The sequence below is a fragment of the Scyliorhinus torazame genome, chromosome 25 (genome assembly GCF_047496885.1).
Source record: "Scyliorhinus torazame isolate Kashiwa2021f chromosome 25, sScyTor2.1, whole genome shotgun sequence".
In the NCBI taxonomy this organism is placed as follows: Eukaryota; Metazoa; Chordata; class Chondrichthyes; order Carcharhiniformes; family Scyliorhinidae; genus Scyliorhinus; species Scyliorhinus torazame.
In genome coordinates this window covers 25,398,407-25,415,342 of record NC_092731.1, presented here as the reverse complement: position 1 = coordinate 25,415,342, position 16,936 = coordinate 25,398,407, and the positions used below count along the sequence as shown (strand labels likewise).

Genomic DNA, 16,936 nt, shown 5'->3' with positions numbered 1-16,936 from the left:
CTATGAAAACCTGTGGTCAGCACGGACTGGACAGTGGCAATGCCCACTGACCTGTTGAGGGAAGGTAGGGGACAGGGAGTGCAACTTCCTCAGATCAAACAATGTTTGATTTGGTATCTTACTTACTGCACATCGGGACTTCATCATAGCAGCGTGAAATATAGAGTGTGGTCCAAATGGAGCAGCCCATGCTAATGGCTTCACCATAACATTGATCATGCAAATAACAGCACCTAGGGGGGTTGACAAACAGGATACATTATTCCATGGATGTAGGTCTTTCTATAGATACTTGTCAGTACCTAATCAACATAGTCTCAGACAGGTTACTAACTCTGTAGAAATGCCCTAGAATTCCCAAGTGTTAAAATTTAATCTCCTGAGTACCCACTGCAAACGTGCCATGGAAAAAGTGATTGATGGGGAAGCTTGATGATTTTTTCCGACTTCTTGACAAATACATGAATAGGATGGGAATAGAGCGATACGGACCCCGGAAGTGTAGAAGATTTCAGTTTAGACGGGCAGCATGGTCGGCACAGGCTTGGAGGGCCGAAGGGCCTGTTCCTGTGCTGGTAGTTTTCTTTGTTCTTTGTTTGTTCTTTTATTTGGACCCTTTCATTTCTTGAAGATGGCATTTAGTTTTAATTTAATGTTTATTATTATTACGAGTAGGCTTACATTAACACTGCAATGAAGTTAGTGTGACAATCCCCTCGTCGCCACTCTCCGGCACCTGTTCACCTGAAGGAGAATTCAGAATGTCCAAATGGCCCCCAACCAGACTACCTGTCACACGTGAGTTGCTCTTGCCAGCATGATGGCCCTTCCCTCTCACTGACCACATGTCCATTCCCCCACAAGATCTCCATCTGATGGTGCGAGCCCCCTGCTGTCCAAGAGAACACCACGGAGGAAAGCTCCACATCTGCCATTATCGATGCGTCACGGTTATCATTCCCACCCTCCAATAGCATAGAGACACACACCTCGGTGGGCAAAAGACATGGACAGGCTTCTGGGGCACAATTTGATGAGCACCACACAGTTACAGATGCACATCAGGTTGATCCAGGGACATCCAGGGGGGACTGTATTCGGAGGTTTGCTGCATCCCAGGACCCAGCTGAGTCCTGTCAGATGCTGAGCCTCTGGACTAGGCTATCCCAGAGCTGATGCAGTTGATAGGGTGGGGCCATGAGATTCAGAGGGGGGTGTCGGTGATATTCCAGCAGGTCCATACTCGATTGAAGGAATCCCAAAGACTACGGGCGCAGGAGATTGCGCTGGCAATGCATGGCACCGAGACAATCACTGCTAGGGTGGCAGTGGAGAGTCTGGAGCACGCGCCAGCATCATAAGTGGTTGTCCAAAGCATTGCTCACTTTGAGCACCTCGACAGCATGTCCGAATCGCTGAGGGGCGTGTTCTTGACACAGGTAGGCTTTGCCGTGGTGCTACAGAGCATGCCCCAGTCACTGGGGACACTGTGTATCATGCCCAAGTCACTGGGGGCACTGCTGAGGCTCTCCAGAGAACATCCCAGTCGCTGGACTGTATCGCAGACACAGGGGAGCATTGGCGATTCACTGCAGAACATGGCTTGCTCACAGAGGGGCATCGCTAAGGGCATCAACACCATGGTGCAGACATTGGGATCTAGCCAGGAAAAGATCAGTCCAGCTGCCCCTCCATCCCAAGGTGACCCCAGGGCTCTACGGGCACCAATTGGGAGGAGGGAGCACTGGAGGCCAACCCGGAGCCTCCCTACGGGGTGACGACGGCAACACCAACTCTCCCAAATCCACACCCCCAACAACAGCATGTCGTGGGGTCAGTATGCAGAACAGGGTGGCACAGTGAGGCATGTGCTGGTTTAGCACAGTGGGCGAAACAGCTGGCTTGTATTGCAGAATAATGCCAGCAGTGCAGGTTCAATTACCGTACCAGCCTCCCCGAACAGGCGCCGGAATGTGGTGACTAGGGGCTTTTCACAGTAACTTCATTGAAGCCTAATTGTGACAATAAGTGATTATTATTTTTATTATTATTATTATGATGGTGGACGAAACCACGAAGCGAGCGGGGATGAGGGCCTCCCTGGTCTTCCGGGCATGCCGGACCCTTGCCGCTGTCACATATCATCCATCCTCCAGCTGGTTCCACAGGTCCTCTCTGGGCTCATCCTTCAGCCCCTCCTGGCACCTCCTCATCCTCCTCCTCCTCAGTGGCCACATGTTTCTCGTCCTCCATCTCTAACACATCGCCTCACTGCTGTGCCATGTTTTGGAGGGCACAGCAGACCACCACAAAGCAGGCGACCCTCCAGGGGTGTACTGCAGTGCACCACCAGAGTGGGACGAGGCATCGGAACCGCATTTTAAGCAGTCTGATGCACTGCTCAATGACAGCCCAGATGGCCACATGATTCTCGTTAGATCAGATCTCCGTCTCAGTCACCAGCTCCGTACTGGCTTCATTAGCCAGGTCCTAAGCAAGAGCCATCCCGTCACCTTGGGGTGACACAGGTACCGCACCTTCTGCTTGTTGAGGAGAAGCCTCCTGTGGCACACGCTGTCTGTCATCTGTTTAAAGAACCAATAACGCCTGTACACCTTGGACCATCGTTGGACTCCCCCTCTGGCTCCCTCCCTGGCCTGATGGATGGCCGGGTCCTCAGGGTGTGCGGCACGGCCCTGCTCATGGGCCGCCGCCTCTAACCTCTTTTGATGCTGCTACTGTCGCCTTCTCGGGCATCTGGCCGGCTGGCCTTCCAACGCCACCACGAGGGCTGCTTCCTTGGGGTCCAAGATACCATCCATAGTGTAATATCTGTAAGGAACTGGAAAGGGTGAGAGACAGACAATCAGCTATGGCTTCCACCCCAGTACCTTTGGATGAACCAAGCGTCCCCCACTCTCACATTCTCTGCCATCCCTCAGGGTGTCATCCAACACACGCACTCCAGGCCGTAGCAGTGGCCCCTGGGAACCAGACCCCAGACCCTGTACCCCTGACCCCACATTGTCTGGATAGGGCGCTGGTTCCCCCCCCCCCCCAGGTCCACACATCCACCCTCTGGTCGTGGCGATGTCCCTCATGGTGAGACTCAGTTCTTCAGTGTTCGAAGTTTGGCCGCTGCCTCTGTAGTGTTGATGCCTCCGGATGACAGGACAAGTGTCCAGGCCTCACTGCTTGGTTGGAATGCTGGGCAGTAACAAGTTCCTGCTTCATGGCACGTCAACCCACGGGAATCCATTTGGGAGCTGTGAAGTGTTCGGATTATGAAAACTGCCAATTCCCCATCAGCAATAGCCTTCATCTGTGTGGCCAGCGGTCATCATGGTCAGCGAGGGTTAAAGTGACCATCACCATATTATCACGGATGGGGCTCTGTCCTGGGGCAGTTCGCTGGGATGGACAGGCAGCAGCTGGAGCCGCCCCCATTATGGGTCTAAACAATCTGGGTCAGGCATGGCAGACCCGTGGGCACTGAGCCCCATCGCCCCCCCTGGCCCAGGGGCGATGCCCCCAACGATGGCGACCCAAAAACCCCCCTGATGTGTTGGGTATGCCGGGTCTGCGAGGACTGCGTTTACTGCAGCAGTGAGAGAGACAGGCTTCCAACACTTGAAAAAATGCAACTCGATTTTATTGAACTCTTAACTATCATACATACTTTAACTGTGGGTTGACACTATGCTGACTTGACTGGAGACCTGAGGCTAACCTGACCAGACTATCTTACTACCACATGGTGTATGTTCTAGTTGCTGCTCACGGGCTCGGACTGTCTCAGAGGCTGGATCCCAAGAGAGCGGGAAAACTAGTGCCCTCTGACTTTATAGTGGTCGTGTCCTGTCTGGTGATTGGCTGCTGTGTTCTGTGTGTTCACTGGTCATCCTGTGTGTCAATCACTGCCTGTCTGTGCACCATCATATACCTGTGTGTATATTATGACATCTCCCCCCCCCCCTTTTTTTTTTTACTTATTAAAAAAAATGTGTGTAGGTCAATAAATAGTGAGTGTGTGTGTGTACAGGAGCCTGACTATATACAAAGTATGTTAACGTATTCACATGGGAAGGTGTCTAGTGCAGATAGAGGGCAGATAACAAATTAGGAAGAAACAATATGTACAGATGTGTAAACGGATCGCGAGGTAATGCAACATTCAGTCAATAAATTCAGTCTCTGTGGCGGGCGACGAATTCTGGTCGACCGCCTCAAGGGTGGGTCAGGGGCCGCCTGCACTTGAACGGGCGGAACTGCCTCCAATGTAGAGGTCAGTAAAATAACTGGCAGATCGGTGGCTTCGTGGAAGGGCGCGTCCTGAGGAACCAGCATGCGAGGCGGGGCATCATGTTCAGGTGGCGGGCGTGGAAGTAGCCGCAGTGCCCGCCTATTACGCCGAAGAAAGGAGCCATCATGCATGCGAACGAGGAACGATCTCGGGGCCACTTGCTTAACCACCACAGGTGGCCGTGGCAGACCAGCCACCGTCAGGTAGCTGAACACAAACTCGGTCAGCAGGAGCCAGAGCAGGGAGATCTGTGGCGTGGGCGTCATACGCCGACTTGCAATGATCCCGAGACTGTTGCATCCTCTGCAGGACCGGAAAATTGTCAAGGTCCGGGATGTGGATAGCCGGCACCAGTCCCTAGTGTGCGGTTCATTAGCAGCTGTGCCGGGGACAGGCCAGCGGACAAAGGAGTCGCCCGGTAGGCTAACAGCGCCAGGTTAAAATCCGAACCCGAGTCAACAGTTTTGCACAATGTGGATCCCCTTTTCAGCCTTCCCATTCTTCTGGGGGTAGTGGGGGCTTGAAGTGACGTGCGTAAAATTGTACCGCCGGGCCAAATCCGTCCACTCCTGGCTGAAGAAACAAGGGCCATTATCAGTCATAACTGTAAGTGGAATGCCATGATGGGCAAAAGTCTCTTTGCATGCCTTGATGACCGTTGCTGATGCGAGGTCAGTTAGTCTGACCACCTCGGGGTAGTTGGAAAAGTAGTCCACGAGGAGGACATAGTCTCGGCCCTTTGCCAACACCCACTTTGGACCATGGGGAGGTCAACACCCACTTTGGACCATGGGGAGGACACCAGTTCATGCGGCTGTAGAGTCTCTTTGGGCTGAGCCAGCTGGAACCTTTGACACGTTGGGCAATTGAGGACCGTGTTGGCGATATCCTGACTGATGCCTGGCCAATATACTGCCTCTCGGGCTCGACGGCGACACTTTTCGACTCCCAGGTGACCCTCGTGGATTTGGCCGAGGACCATCTCTCGCATGCTCTGTGGGATTACTATCCTGTCCAGCTTCATTAATATGCCGTCCACTACCGCTAGATCGTCCTTTATATTATAAAACTGGGGGCACTGCCCCTTTTACCAACCATCCGTGAGATGTCACATTACCCGCTGGAATAAAGGATCCCTGGCCATCTCCTGACAAATTTGCACGACCCTTTCATCAGTGGCCGGAAAGTTGGATGCACAAAACTTCACATGAGCGTCTATCTGGCAGACAAAGTCCGACTGCTCACACGGCGTGGTGATGGATCTAGAGAGTGCGTCGGCCACAATGAGCTCTTTGCCCGGGGTATAGACCAGGTCGAAATCGTAGCGGTGGAGTTTGAGGAGGATACGTTGTAGCCGTGGCGTCATATCATTGAGGTCTTTTTGGGCCCAAGAGGAGGATTCGGCCCGCTGGAGGAGTAATGCCCCAATGCCAACCTGGCTCGCGTCGGTGGAGATCTTCATCTCCTTGGCGGAGTCGAAAAATGGCAGTACCGGGCCTTGGGTGAGTTTCGCCCTGAGCTCACGCCACTCTTGCTCATGAGCGGGGAGCCACTGGATGTCCGCAGTTTTTTTGACAAGATTGCAGAGAGCTGTGGTGTGTGATACAAGGTCGGGGATAAGCTTCCCAAGGAAATTGACCATCCCTAGGAAGCGGAGGACCGCCTTCTTGTCCTCCGGGGTCTTCATGGCGTTGATCGCCGCACCTTGTCTGCATCTGGCCTCACATCAAACTGTGAAATATGGTCGCCAAGGAACTTTATTTCTGCTTGACCGAACGAGCATTTGGCTCTATTGAGTCAGAGGCCATGTTCGTGGATCCTGTGGAACACTCGCTTGAGGCGATCGATGTGCTCCTGAGGAGTTGTGGACCAGATAATAATATCATCGACGTACACTCGCACCCCCTCGATGCCCTCCATCATTTGTTCCATTATGCGGTGGAACACCTCCGAGGCGGAGATGGTGCCAAAGGGCATCCGGCTGTAACAGTAGTGACCGAACGGGGTGTTAAATGTACACAACTTTCGACTGGACGCGTCCAGCTGTATTTGCCAAAACCCCTTGGAGGCATCCAGCTTCGTGAATAGCTTGGCGTGAGCCATTTCGCTGGTGAGCTCTTCTCGTTTAGGTATAGGGTAGTCTTCCCTCATGATGTTACTGTTCAAATCTTTGGGGTTGATGCAAATGCGAAGTTCCCCTGACGGTTTTTTGACACAGACCGTGGAGCTAACCCAGTCCGTGGGTTCAGTGACCTTAGAAATTACGCCCTGGTCCCGGAGGTCTTGCAGCTGCTGCTTGAGGCGGTCCTTGAGGGGTACCGGCACCCGACGCGGTGCATTAACCACAGGTGTGGCATTCGGCTTCAGCAGTATCTTGTATCGGTACGGTAGTGTACCCATACCTTCGAAAACGCTGTGGTATTGTGCTATGATGTCATCTAATTGGGCTTGGAGGTTGACATCTGGCAAGGCTGTTGCCTCTGCGGATGACATGGTATGAACCCGCTGCACAAAATTCAGGATTTTGCAGGTCCGAGCACCGAGCAGAGAAGCTCTGTTGGTTCCTACAATTTCAAAACGCAGGGTTGCTTCTGAAGAACGATGGGATACCGCAAGCTGGAATGAGCCACTGGCAGCAATGGCATTGCCATTGTAGTCGAGGAGCTGGAAGGCCTGTGGAAGAATGCTTGGCTTGACGCGGATGGTGTCAAGGTCAGACTTTGAAATGAGGTTCACTGAAGCGCCGGTGTCAAGACTGAAGCGTATGCGAGCCTTGTTGACCGTAAGGGTGGCACACCACTCGTCGTCCGGATCAATGCTCATCACTGGGAGTTGTTTCACCTTCTTCGCTGAAAGCATCGTATGCTTGGTGATGATGCCCATCCGGAACGGGGATGTGAGGCCCTCGGTGTCGGAATCTGGAACCATGTCGGAGTCGGTGTCTGCAACGGGTTGCTGTACTGACCGGATGTTCCTGCGCTGCGACTGGGATCGCTGTGTATTGGGCAGTTGAGCAGATCTGCACAGGGCTGCGTAGTGGCCAAGCTTGCCACACTGGAGACAGCGTCGAGATTTCGCGGGTCATTGCCGCTTTAAATGGGCGGAGCCACAGTTGTTGCACGTCATGGCACCGACGTCAGGACGCTCCGTGCGCCACCGCGCATGTGCGGTGTGGTTGAACGATGTGCGCACCTGCGCAGTTCAGTCAACGGCCTTGCCGTCCCCTTGGTCGTGGCGCGCATGCGCAGGAGCCCGGGAAAAGCGCACAAAATGGCCGCCCTCATCCAGACTCAGGCCCTGGAGCTGTTTTACGGCCTGCACCCACTCCACATCGTGGGGGCCTTGCCGCGCTATCTCTGCCGCCTTGGAGTACCGGTTGTTAGCGTGCTCGTGGAGGACGCAGGTTTCGATGGCGATGGTGAGGGTGAGCTGCTTAACTTTAAGGAGCTGCTGGCGAAGGGGATCAGAGTGGACCCCGAAAATGATCTGGTTGCGGATCATGGAGTCGGAAGTGGAGCCGTAGTTGCAAGACTGCGCGAGGATATGGAGATGGGTTAAGAAGGACTGAAAAGGTTCATCCTTACCCTGAAGCCTCTGCTGGAACACATAGCGTTCAAAGCTCTCGTTGACTTCGATGTCACAGTGGCTGTCGAACTTCAGCAGGACTGTTTTAAACTTTGTCTTGTCCTCGCCTTCAGCAAAGGTGAGGGAGTTGAAGATGTGGATAGCGTGGTCCCCGGCTGTAGAGAGGAAGAGAGCGATCTTCCTGGCATCCGATGCGGTTTCCAGGGCGTTGGCATCAAGATACAGCTGGAACTTCTGCTTGAAAATCTTCCAGTTCGCACCGAGGTTGCCGGCGATGCGGAGCTGCAGGGGAGGGCGGACGCTGTCCATGTTATCGGATGACTGATCGCTGGTCAAAGGCAGACTCGCTCAAGGTAGGTCCGTCAAACTCGAGCATAACTCACTGGTACCATGATGTGTTGGGTATGCCGGGTCTGCGAGGACTGCGTTTACTGCAGCAGTGAGAGAGACAGGCTTCCAACACTTGAAGAAATGCAACTCGATTTTATTGAACTCTTAACTATCATACATACTTTAACTGTGGGTTTACACTATGCTGACTTGACTGGAGACCTGAGGCTAACCTGACCAGACTATCTTACTACCACATGGTGTATGTTCTAGTTGCTGCTCACGGGCTCTGACTGTCTCAGAGGCTGGATCCCAAGAGAGCGGGAAAACTAGTGCCCTCTGGCTTTATAGTGGTTGTGTCCTGTCTGGTGATTGGCTGCTGTGTTCTGTGTGTTCACTGGTCATCCTGTGTGTCAATCACTGCCTGTCTGTGCACCATCATATACCTGTGTGTATATTATGACACCCCCCTCCCCCGGGGCAGTGGGGCAGTGGCCCCTGTGCCCCCGGGCTGACTGCCTTCCTGATTTCCAAGATGGCTACTCATCTCCTTGGATCCCCACAGCAGCCATTACACTAGCTTCACATTTTAAATAGGTGTACGAAACAGTTTAAAATCAGTGAGGAGGGAGCTGGGAAATTCAACGTTCAACATCAATGAGGAGGGAACTTGGAAATTCAATGTTTAAAATCCATGAGGAGGGACCTGGGAAATTCAATGTTTAAAATCCGTGAGGAGGGACCTGGGAAATTCAATGTTTAAAATCTGTGAGGCGGGAGCTGGGAAATTCAATGTTTAAAATCACCTGGGACATCCGAAAGTCGGCCGTGCCCAACCAGGCCCAGACCCTCCAGAGGACGTCCGCCAAGGGCATCACAGGCCAGAGGACGAGAAAATCAGAATCCGCCTCCATTCCTTTTTTTTTTATAAAATATTTTATTGAAAATTTTTGGTCAACCAACACAGTACATTGTGCATCCTTTACACAATATTATAACAACACAAATAACAATGACCTATTTAATAAACAAAAAATGAATAAATAATAAATAACAAAAATGAAAACTAACCCTAATTGGCAACTGCCTTGTCACAAGTAACACGCTCCAAAAATATAATTTAACAGTCCAATATATAATTATCTGTAGCAACGACCTATACATATTATACAGTATATATTAACAACCCTGAGAGTCCTTCTGGTTCCTCCTCCCCCCCCCCCCCCCCCCCCCACCCCTACCCCCCCCCCCCCCCCCCCCCGATCCTGGGCTGCTGCTGCTGCCTTCTTTTTCCCATTCCGTCTATCTTTCTGCGAGGTATTCGACGAACGGTTGCCACCGCCTGGTGAACCCTTGAGCCGACCCCCTTAGAACGAACTTAATCCGCTCTAGCTTTATAAACCCCGCCATGTCATTTATCCAGGTCTCCACCCCCGGGGGCTTGGCTTCTTTCCACATTAGCAATATCCTGCGCCGGGCTACTAGGGACGCAAAGGCCAAAACATTGGCCTCTCTCGCCTCCTGCACTCCCGGCTCTTGTGCAACCCCAAATATAGCCAACCCCCAGCTTGGTTCGACCCGGACTCCTACTACTTTTGAAAGCACCTTTGTCACCCCCATCCAAAACCTCTGTAGTGCCGGGCATGACCAAAACATATGGGTATGATTCGCAGGGCTTCTCGAGCACCTCGCACACCTATCCTCCACCCCAAAAAATTTACTGAGCCGTGCTCCAGTCATATGTGCCCTGTGTAATACCTTAAACTGAATCAGGCTTAGCCTGGCACACGAGGACGACGAGTTTACCCTGCTTAGGGCATCTGCCCACAGCCCCTCCTCGATCTCCTTCCCCAGCTCTTCTTCCCATTTCCCTTTTAGTTCATCTACCATAGTCTCCCCTTCGTCCCTCATTTCCCTATATATATCTGACACCTTACCATCCCCCACCCATGTCTTTGAGATCACTCTGTCCTGCACCTCTTGTGTCGGGAGCTGCGGGAATTCCCTCACCTGTTGCCTCGCAAAAGCCCTCAGTTGCATATACCTGAATGCATTCCCTTGGGGCAACCCATATTTCTCGGTCAGCGCTCCCAGACTCGCGAACTTCCCATCCACAAACAGATCTTTCAGTTGCGTTATTCCTGCTCTTTGCCACATTCCATATCCCCCATCCATTCCCCCCGGGGCAAACCTGTGGTTGTTTCTTATCGGGGACCCCCCCAAGGCTCCAGTCTTTCCCCTATGCCGTCTCCACTGTCCCCAAATCTTCAGTGTAGCCACCACCACCGGGCTTGTGGTGTAGTTCCTCGGTGAGAACGGCAATGGGGCTGTCACCATAGCCTGTAGGCTAGTCCCCCTACAGGACGCCCTCTCTAATCTCTTCCACGCCGCTCCCTCCTCCTCTCCCATCCATTTACTCACCATTGAAATATTAGGGGCCCAATAATACTCACTTAGGCTCGGTAGTGGCAGCCCCCCCCTATCCCTGCTACGCTGTAAGAATCCCTTCCTCACTCTCGGGGTCTTCCCGGCCCACACAAAACCCATGATGCTCTTTTCAATCCTTTTAAAAAAAGCCTTCGTGATCACCACCGGGAGGCACTGAAACACAAAGAGGAATCTCGGGAGGACCACCATCTTAACCGCCTGCACCCTCCCTGCCATTGACAGGGATACCATATCCCATCTCTTGAAATCCTCCTCCATCTGTTCCACCAACCGCGTTAAATTTAACCTATGCAATGTGCCCCAATTCTGAGCTATCTGGATCCCCAGGTAACGAAAGTCCCTTGTTACCTTCCTCAACGGTAGGTCCTCTATTTCTCTACTCTGCTCCCCTGGATGCACCACAAACAACTCACTTTTCTCCATGTTCAATTTATACCCTGAAAAATCCCCAAACTCCCCAAGTATCCGCATTATTTCTGGCATCCCCTCCGCCGGGTCCGCCACGTATAGTAGCAAATCGTCCGCATACAAAGATACCCGGTGCTCTTCTCCTCCCCTAAGTACTCCCCTCCACTTCTTGGAACCCCTCAACGCTATCGCCAGGGGCTCAATCGCCAGTGCAAACAATAATGGAGACAGAGGGCATCCCTGCCTTGTCCCTCTATGGAGCCGAAAATATGCAGATCCCCGTCCATTCGTGACCACGCTCGCCACTGGGGCCCTATACAACAGCTGCACCCATCTAACATACCCCTCTCCAAAACCAAATCTCCTCAACACCTCCCACAAATAATCCCACTCCACTCTATCAAATGCTTTCTCGGCATCCATCGCCACTACTATCTCCGTTTCTCCCTCTGGTGGGGCCATCATCATTACCCCTAACAACCTCCGTATATTCGTGTTCAGCTGTCTCCCCTTCACAAACCCAGTTTGGTCCTCGTGGACCACCCCCGGGACACATTCCTCTATTCTCATTGCCATTACCTTGGCCAGGACCTTGGCATCTACATTTAGGAGGGAAATAGGTCTATAGGACCCGCATTGTAGCGTGTCCTTTTCCTTCTTTAAGAGAAGCGATATCGTTGCTTCAGACATAGTCGGGGGCAGTTGTCCCCTTTCCTTTGCCTCATTAAAGGTCCTCGTCAGTACCGGGGCGACCAAGTCCACATATTTTCTATAGAATTCGACTGGGAATCCATCCGGTCCCGGGGCCTTTCCCGCCTGCATGCTCCTAATTTCTTTCACCACTTCTTCTACCTCGATCTGTGCTCCCAGTCCCACCCTTTCCTGCTCTTCCACCTTGGGAAATTCCAGCCGATCCAAGAAGCCCATCATTCTCTCCCTCCCATCCGGGGGTTGAGCTTCATATAATTTTTTATAAAATGTCTTGAACACTCCATTCACTCTCCGCTCCCCGCTCCATCTCTCCTTCCTCATCCCTCACTCCCCCTATTTCCCTCGCTGCTCCCCTTTTCCTCAATTGGTGTGCCAGCAACCTGCTCGCCTTCTCCCCATATTCGTACTGTACACCCTGTGCCTTCCTCCATTGTGCCTCTGCAGTGCCTGTAGTCAGCAAGTCAAATTCTACATGGAGCCTTTGCCTTTCCCTGTACAGTCCCTCCTCCGGTGCTTCCGCATATTGTCTGTCCACCCTCAAAAGTTCTTGCAGCAACCGCTCCCGTTCCTTACTCTCCTGCTTCCCTTTATGTGCCCTTATTGATATCAGCTCCCCTCTAACCACCGCCTTCAACGCCTCCCAGACCACTCCCACCTGGACCTCCCCATTATCATTGAGTTCCAAGTACTTTTCAATGCACCACCTCACCCTTAGACACACACCCTCATCTGCCATTAGTCCCATGTCCATTCTCCAGGGTGGGCACCCTCCTGTTTCCTCCCCTATCTCCAAGTCCACCCAGTGTGGAGCGTGATCCGAAATGGCTATAGCTGTATACTCCGTTCCCCTCACCTTCGGGATCAATGCCCTACCCAGCACAAAAAAGTCTATTCGCGAGTAGACTTTATGGACATAGGAGAAAAACGAGAACTCCTTACTCCTAGGTCTAGGAGACCTATGGATGTCCCACAGGCCTTCCACCCTTATCCAGAGGTGACAGGCCATGGGAGCAACAGTGTGAGACACTCTGGTGTGACAGCATCACTAGTCTATGACCCCAAACATTTCTCCATCTCCCACCGCCTCCGCCTCGCCCAAAATAAAGTGGTCCGTGAGGAGGAGTCCCCATCTCACAACCAAGGATCACCAGGGTGGACAATGGTCCGTTACCCAAAATACAGGAGTCAGGATTTCTCAGGCAATCAGCAGCATCCAAAGCTCATCCCACAGCAACTCATCATGATCCTTCGTCCCACAATCTAGACCCGCTGACACTGCCAACCCAGGCCCATCACCCTCATGTGCTTCTGCGGTGAATTAGGAGGGGGAGGAGGAGCTCTGGTTGTAGCCGGGGAGGGAGTGTCATGTGAGAGTACCTTAAGTAATGGGTGTTTTTATAGAATAGCTGTAGTGGGTGTACCTTTAAGAAATGGGTGTTTATTTTAGTGATGGAAAGGGATAGGTATATACCGCAGGGCAAGAGTTATATCTGGGGGAAAGGCAATTATAGTGCGATGACGCAAGACTTAGGATGCATCGTATGGAGCGGAAAACTGCAGGGGATGGGCACAATGGAAATGTGGAGCTTGTTCAAGGAACAGCTACTGCGTGTCCTTGATAAGTATGTACCTGTCAGGCAGGGAGGAAGTGGTCGAGCAAGGGAACCGTGGTTTACTAAAGCAGTTGAAACACTTGTCAAGAGGAAGAAGGAGGCTTATGTAAAGATGAGACATGAAGGTTCAGTTAGGGTGCTCGAGAGTTACAAGTTAGCTAGGAAGAACCTAAAGAGAGAGCTAAGAAGAGCCAGGAGGGGACATGAGAAGTCTTTGGCAGGTAGGATCAAGGATAACCCTAAAGCTTTCTATAGATATGTCAGGAATAAAAGAATGACTAGGGTAAGAGTAGGGCCAGTCAAGGACAGTAGTGGGAAGTTGGTCGTGGAGTCCGAGGAGATAGGAGAGGTGCTAAATAAATATTTTTTGTCAGTATTCACACAGGAAAAAGACAATGTTGTCGAGGAGAATACTGAGATTCAGGCTACAAGACTAGAAGGGCTTGAGGTTCATAAGGAGGAGGTGTTAGCAATTCTGGAAAGTGTGAAAGTAGATAAGTCCCCTGGGCCGGATGGGATTTATCCTAGGATTCTCTGGGAAGCTAGGGAGGAGATTGCTGAGCCTTTGGCTTTGATCTTTAAGTCATCTTTGTCTACAGGAATAGTGCCAGAAGACTGGAGGATTGCAAATGTTGTCCCCTTGTTCAAGAAGGGGAGTAGAGACAATCCCGGTAACTATAGACCAGTGAGCCTTACTTCTGTTGTGGGCAAAATCTTGGAAAGGTTTATAGGAGATAGGATGTATAATCATCTGGAAAGGAATAATTAGATTAGAGATAGTCAACACGGTTTTGTGAAGGGTAGGTCGTGCCTCACAAACCTTATTGAGTTCTTTGAGAAGGTGACCAAACAGGTGGATGAGGGTAAAGCAGTTGATGTGGTGTATATGGATTTCAGTAAAGCGTTTGATAAGGTTCCCCACGGTAGGCTACTGCAGAAAATACGGAGGCAGGGGACTCAGGGTGATTTAGCAGTTTGGATCAGAAATTGGCTAGCTGGAAGAAGACAAAGGGTGGTGATTGATGGGAAATGTTCAGACTGGAGTCCAGTTACTAGTGATGTACCACAAGGATCCGTTTTGGGGCCACTGCTGTTTGTCATTTTTATAAATGACCTGGAGGAGGGCGTAGAAGGATGGGTGAGTAAATTTGCAGATGACACTAAAGTCGGTGGAGTTGTGGACAGTGCGGAAGGATGTTACAAGTTACAGAGGGACATAGATAAGCTGCAGCGTTGGGCTGAGAGGTGGCAAATGGAGTTTAATGCAGAAAAGTGTGAGGTGATTCATTTTGGAAGGAATAACAGGAAGACAGAGTAATGGGCTAATGGTAAGATTCTTGGCAGTGTGGATGAGCAGAGATCTCTCGGTGTCCATGTACATAGATCCCTGAAAGTTGCCACCCAGGTTGAGAGGGTTGTTAAGAAGGTGTGTTAGCTTTTAGTGGTAGAGGAATTGAGTTTCGGAGCCATGAGGTCATGTTGCAGCTGTACAAAACTCTGGTGCGGCTGCATTTGGAGTATTGCGTGCAATTCTGGTTGCCGCATTATAGGATGTGGAAGCATTGGAGGGGTGGAGCATCGCAGGGGTGGAGCATCGCAGGGGTGGAGCATTGCGGAGGGGTGGAGCTTCGCAGGAGGTGGAGCATCGCAGGAGGTGGAGCATCGCAGAGTGGTGGAGCATCGCGGAGGGGTGGAGCATCACAGAGGGGTGGCGCATCGCAAGAGGTGGAGCATCGCGGAGGGGTGGAGCATCGTGGAGGGGTGGAGCATCGCGGAGGGGTGGAGCATCGCGGAGGGGTGGAGCATCGTGGAGGGTTGGAGCATCGCAGGGGTGGAGCATCGCAGAGGGGTGGAGCATCGCGGAGGGGTGAGCATCGTGGAGGGGTGGAGCATCGCGGAGGGGTGAGCATCGCGGAGGGGTGGAGCATCACTGAGGGGTGGAGTATCGCGGAGGCGTGGAGCACCGCAGGAGGTGGAGCATCACGGAATAGTGGAGCATCATGGAGGGGTGGAGCATCGCGGAGGGGTGGAGCATTGTGGCGGGGTGGAGCATCGCGGATGGGTGGTGCATTGTTGAGGGGTGGAGCATCACGGAGGGGTGGAGCATCGCGGAGGGGTGGAGCATCGCGGAGGGGTGGCTCACCGCAGGAGGTGGAGCATCGCGGAGGGGTGGAGCATCGCGGAGGGGTGGAGCATCGCGGAGGGGCTGAGCATCGCGGTGGGGTGGAGCATCGCGGAGGGGTGGAGCATCGCGGAGGGGTGGAGCATGGCGGAGGGGTGGAGCATAGCGGAGGGGTGGAGCATGGCGGAGGGGTGGAGCATGGCGGATGGGGTGGAGCATGGCAGAGGGGTGGAGCATGGCGGAGGGGTGGAGCATGGCAGAGGGGTCGGGCTTCGCGGAGGGGTGGAGCATCGCAGAGAGGTGGAGCATCTCAGGGGGTGGAGCATCATGGAGGGGTGGAGCATCGCGGAGGCGTGGAGCACCACAGGAGGTGGAGCATCACGGAATAGTGGAGCATCATGGAGGGGTGGAGCATCGCGGAGGGGTGGAGCATTGTGGCGGGGTGGAGCATCGCGGATGGGTGGTGCATTGTTGAGGGGTGGAGCATCACGGAGGGGTGGAGCATCGCGGAGGGGTGGAGCATCGCGGAGGGGTGGAGCATCGCGGAATGGTGGAGCATCGCGGAATGGTGGAGCATCGCGGAGGGGTGGCGCACCGCAGGAGGTGGAGCATCGCGGAGGGGTGGAGCATCGCGGAGGGGTGGAGCATCGCGGAGGGGTGGAGCATCGCGGAGGGGTGGAGCATCGCGGAGGGGTGGAGCATCGCGGAGGGGTGGAGCATCGCGGAGGGGTGGAGCATCGCGGAGGGGTGGAGCATCGCGCAGGGGTGGAGCATCGCGGAGGGGCTGAGCATCGCGGTGGGGTGGAGCATCGCAGAGGGGTGGAGCATCGCAGAGGGGTGGAGCATCGCAGAGGGGTGGAGCAACACGGAGGGGTGGAGCATGGTGGAGGGGTGGAGCATAGCGGAGGGGTGGAGCATGGCGGAGGGGTGGAGCATGGCGGAGGGGTGGAGCATGGCGGATGGGGTGGAGCATGGCAGAGGGGTGGAGCATGGTGGAGGGGTGGAGCATGGCAGAGGGGTCGGGCTTCGCGGAGGGGTGGAGCATCGCAGAGAGGTGGAGCATCTCAGGGGGTGGAGCATCATGGAGGGGTGGAGCATCGCGGAGGGGTGGAGCATCACGGAGGAGTGCAGTATCGCGGAGGCATAGAGCATCGCAGGAGGTGGAGCATCGCGGAATAGTGGAGCATCGCGGATGGGTGGCGCATTGTTGAGGGGTGGAGCATCACGGAGGGGTGGAGCATCGTGGAGGGGTGGAGCATCGCGGAGGGGTGGAGCATCGCAGAGAGGTGGAGCATCTCAGGGGGTGGAGCATCATGGAGGGGTGGAGCATCACGGACGGGTGGAGTATCGCGGAGGGGTAGAGCATCGCAGAGAGGTGGAGCATCTCAGGGGGTGGAGCATCACGGAGGGGTGGAG

At 53.4% G+C, this 16,936-nt stretch overlaps 1 protein-coding gene across 5 annotated transcripts in view; it reads right to left on the bottom strand.

Moving 5' to 3' along the window:
• Window positions 1-16,936, bottom strand: part of LOC140402436 (basic phospholipase A2 PA-9C-like) — a 37,605-nt gene that overhangs the window by 7,178 nt on the left and 13,491 nt on the right. For 3 of the 5 annotated variants that reach the window (XM_072490215.1, XM_072490216.1, XM_072490214.1), the window contains exon 4: window positions 2,722-2,842. In XM_072490215.1, coding sequence (XP_072346316.1) covers window positions 2,722-2,842 — 121 coding nt within the window. Of the gene's footprint in view, window positions 1-126; window positions 234-2,721; window positions 2,843-16,936 lie in introns of all 5 variants that reach the window. The other 2 variants (XM_072490217.1, XM_072490218.1) reach the window with 1 other exon arrangement.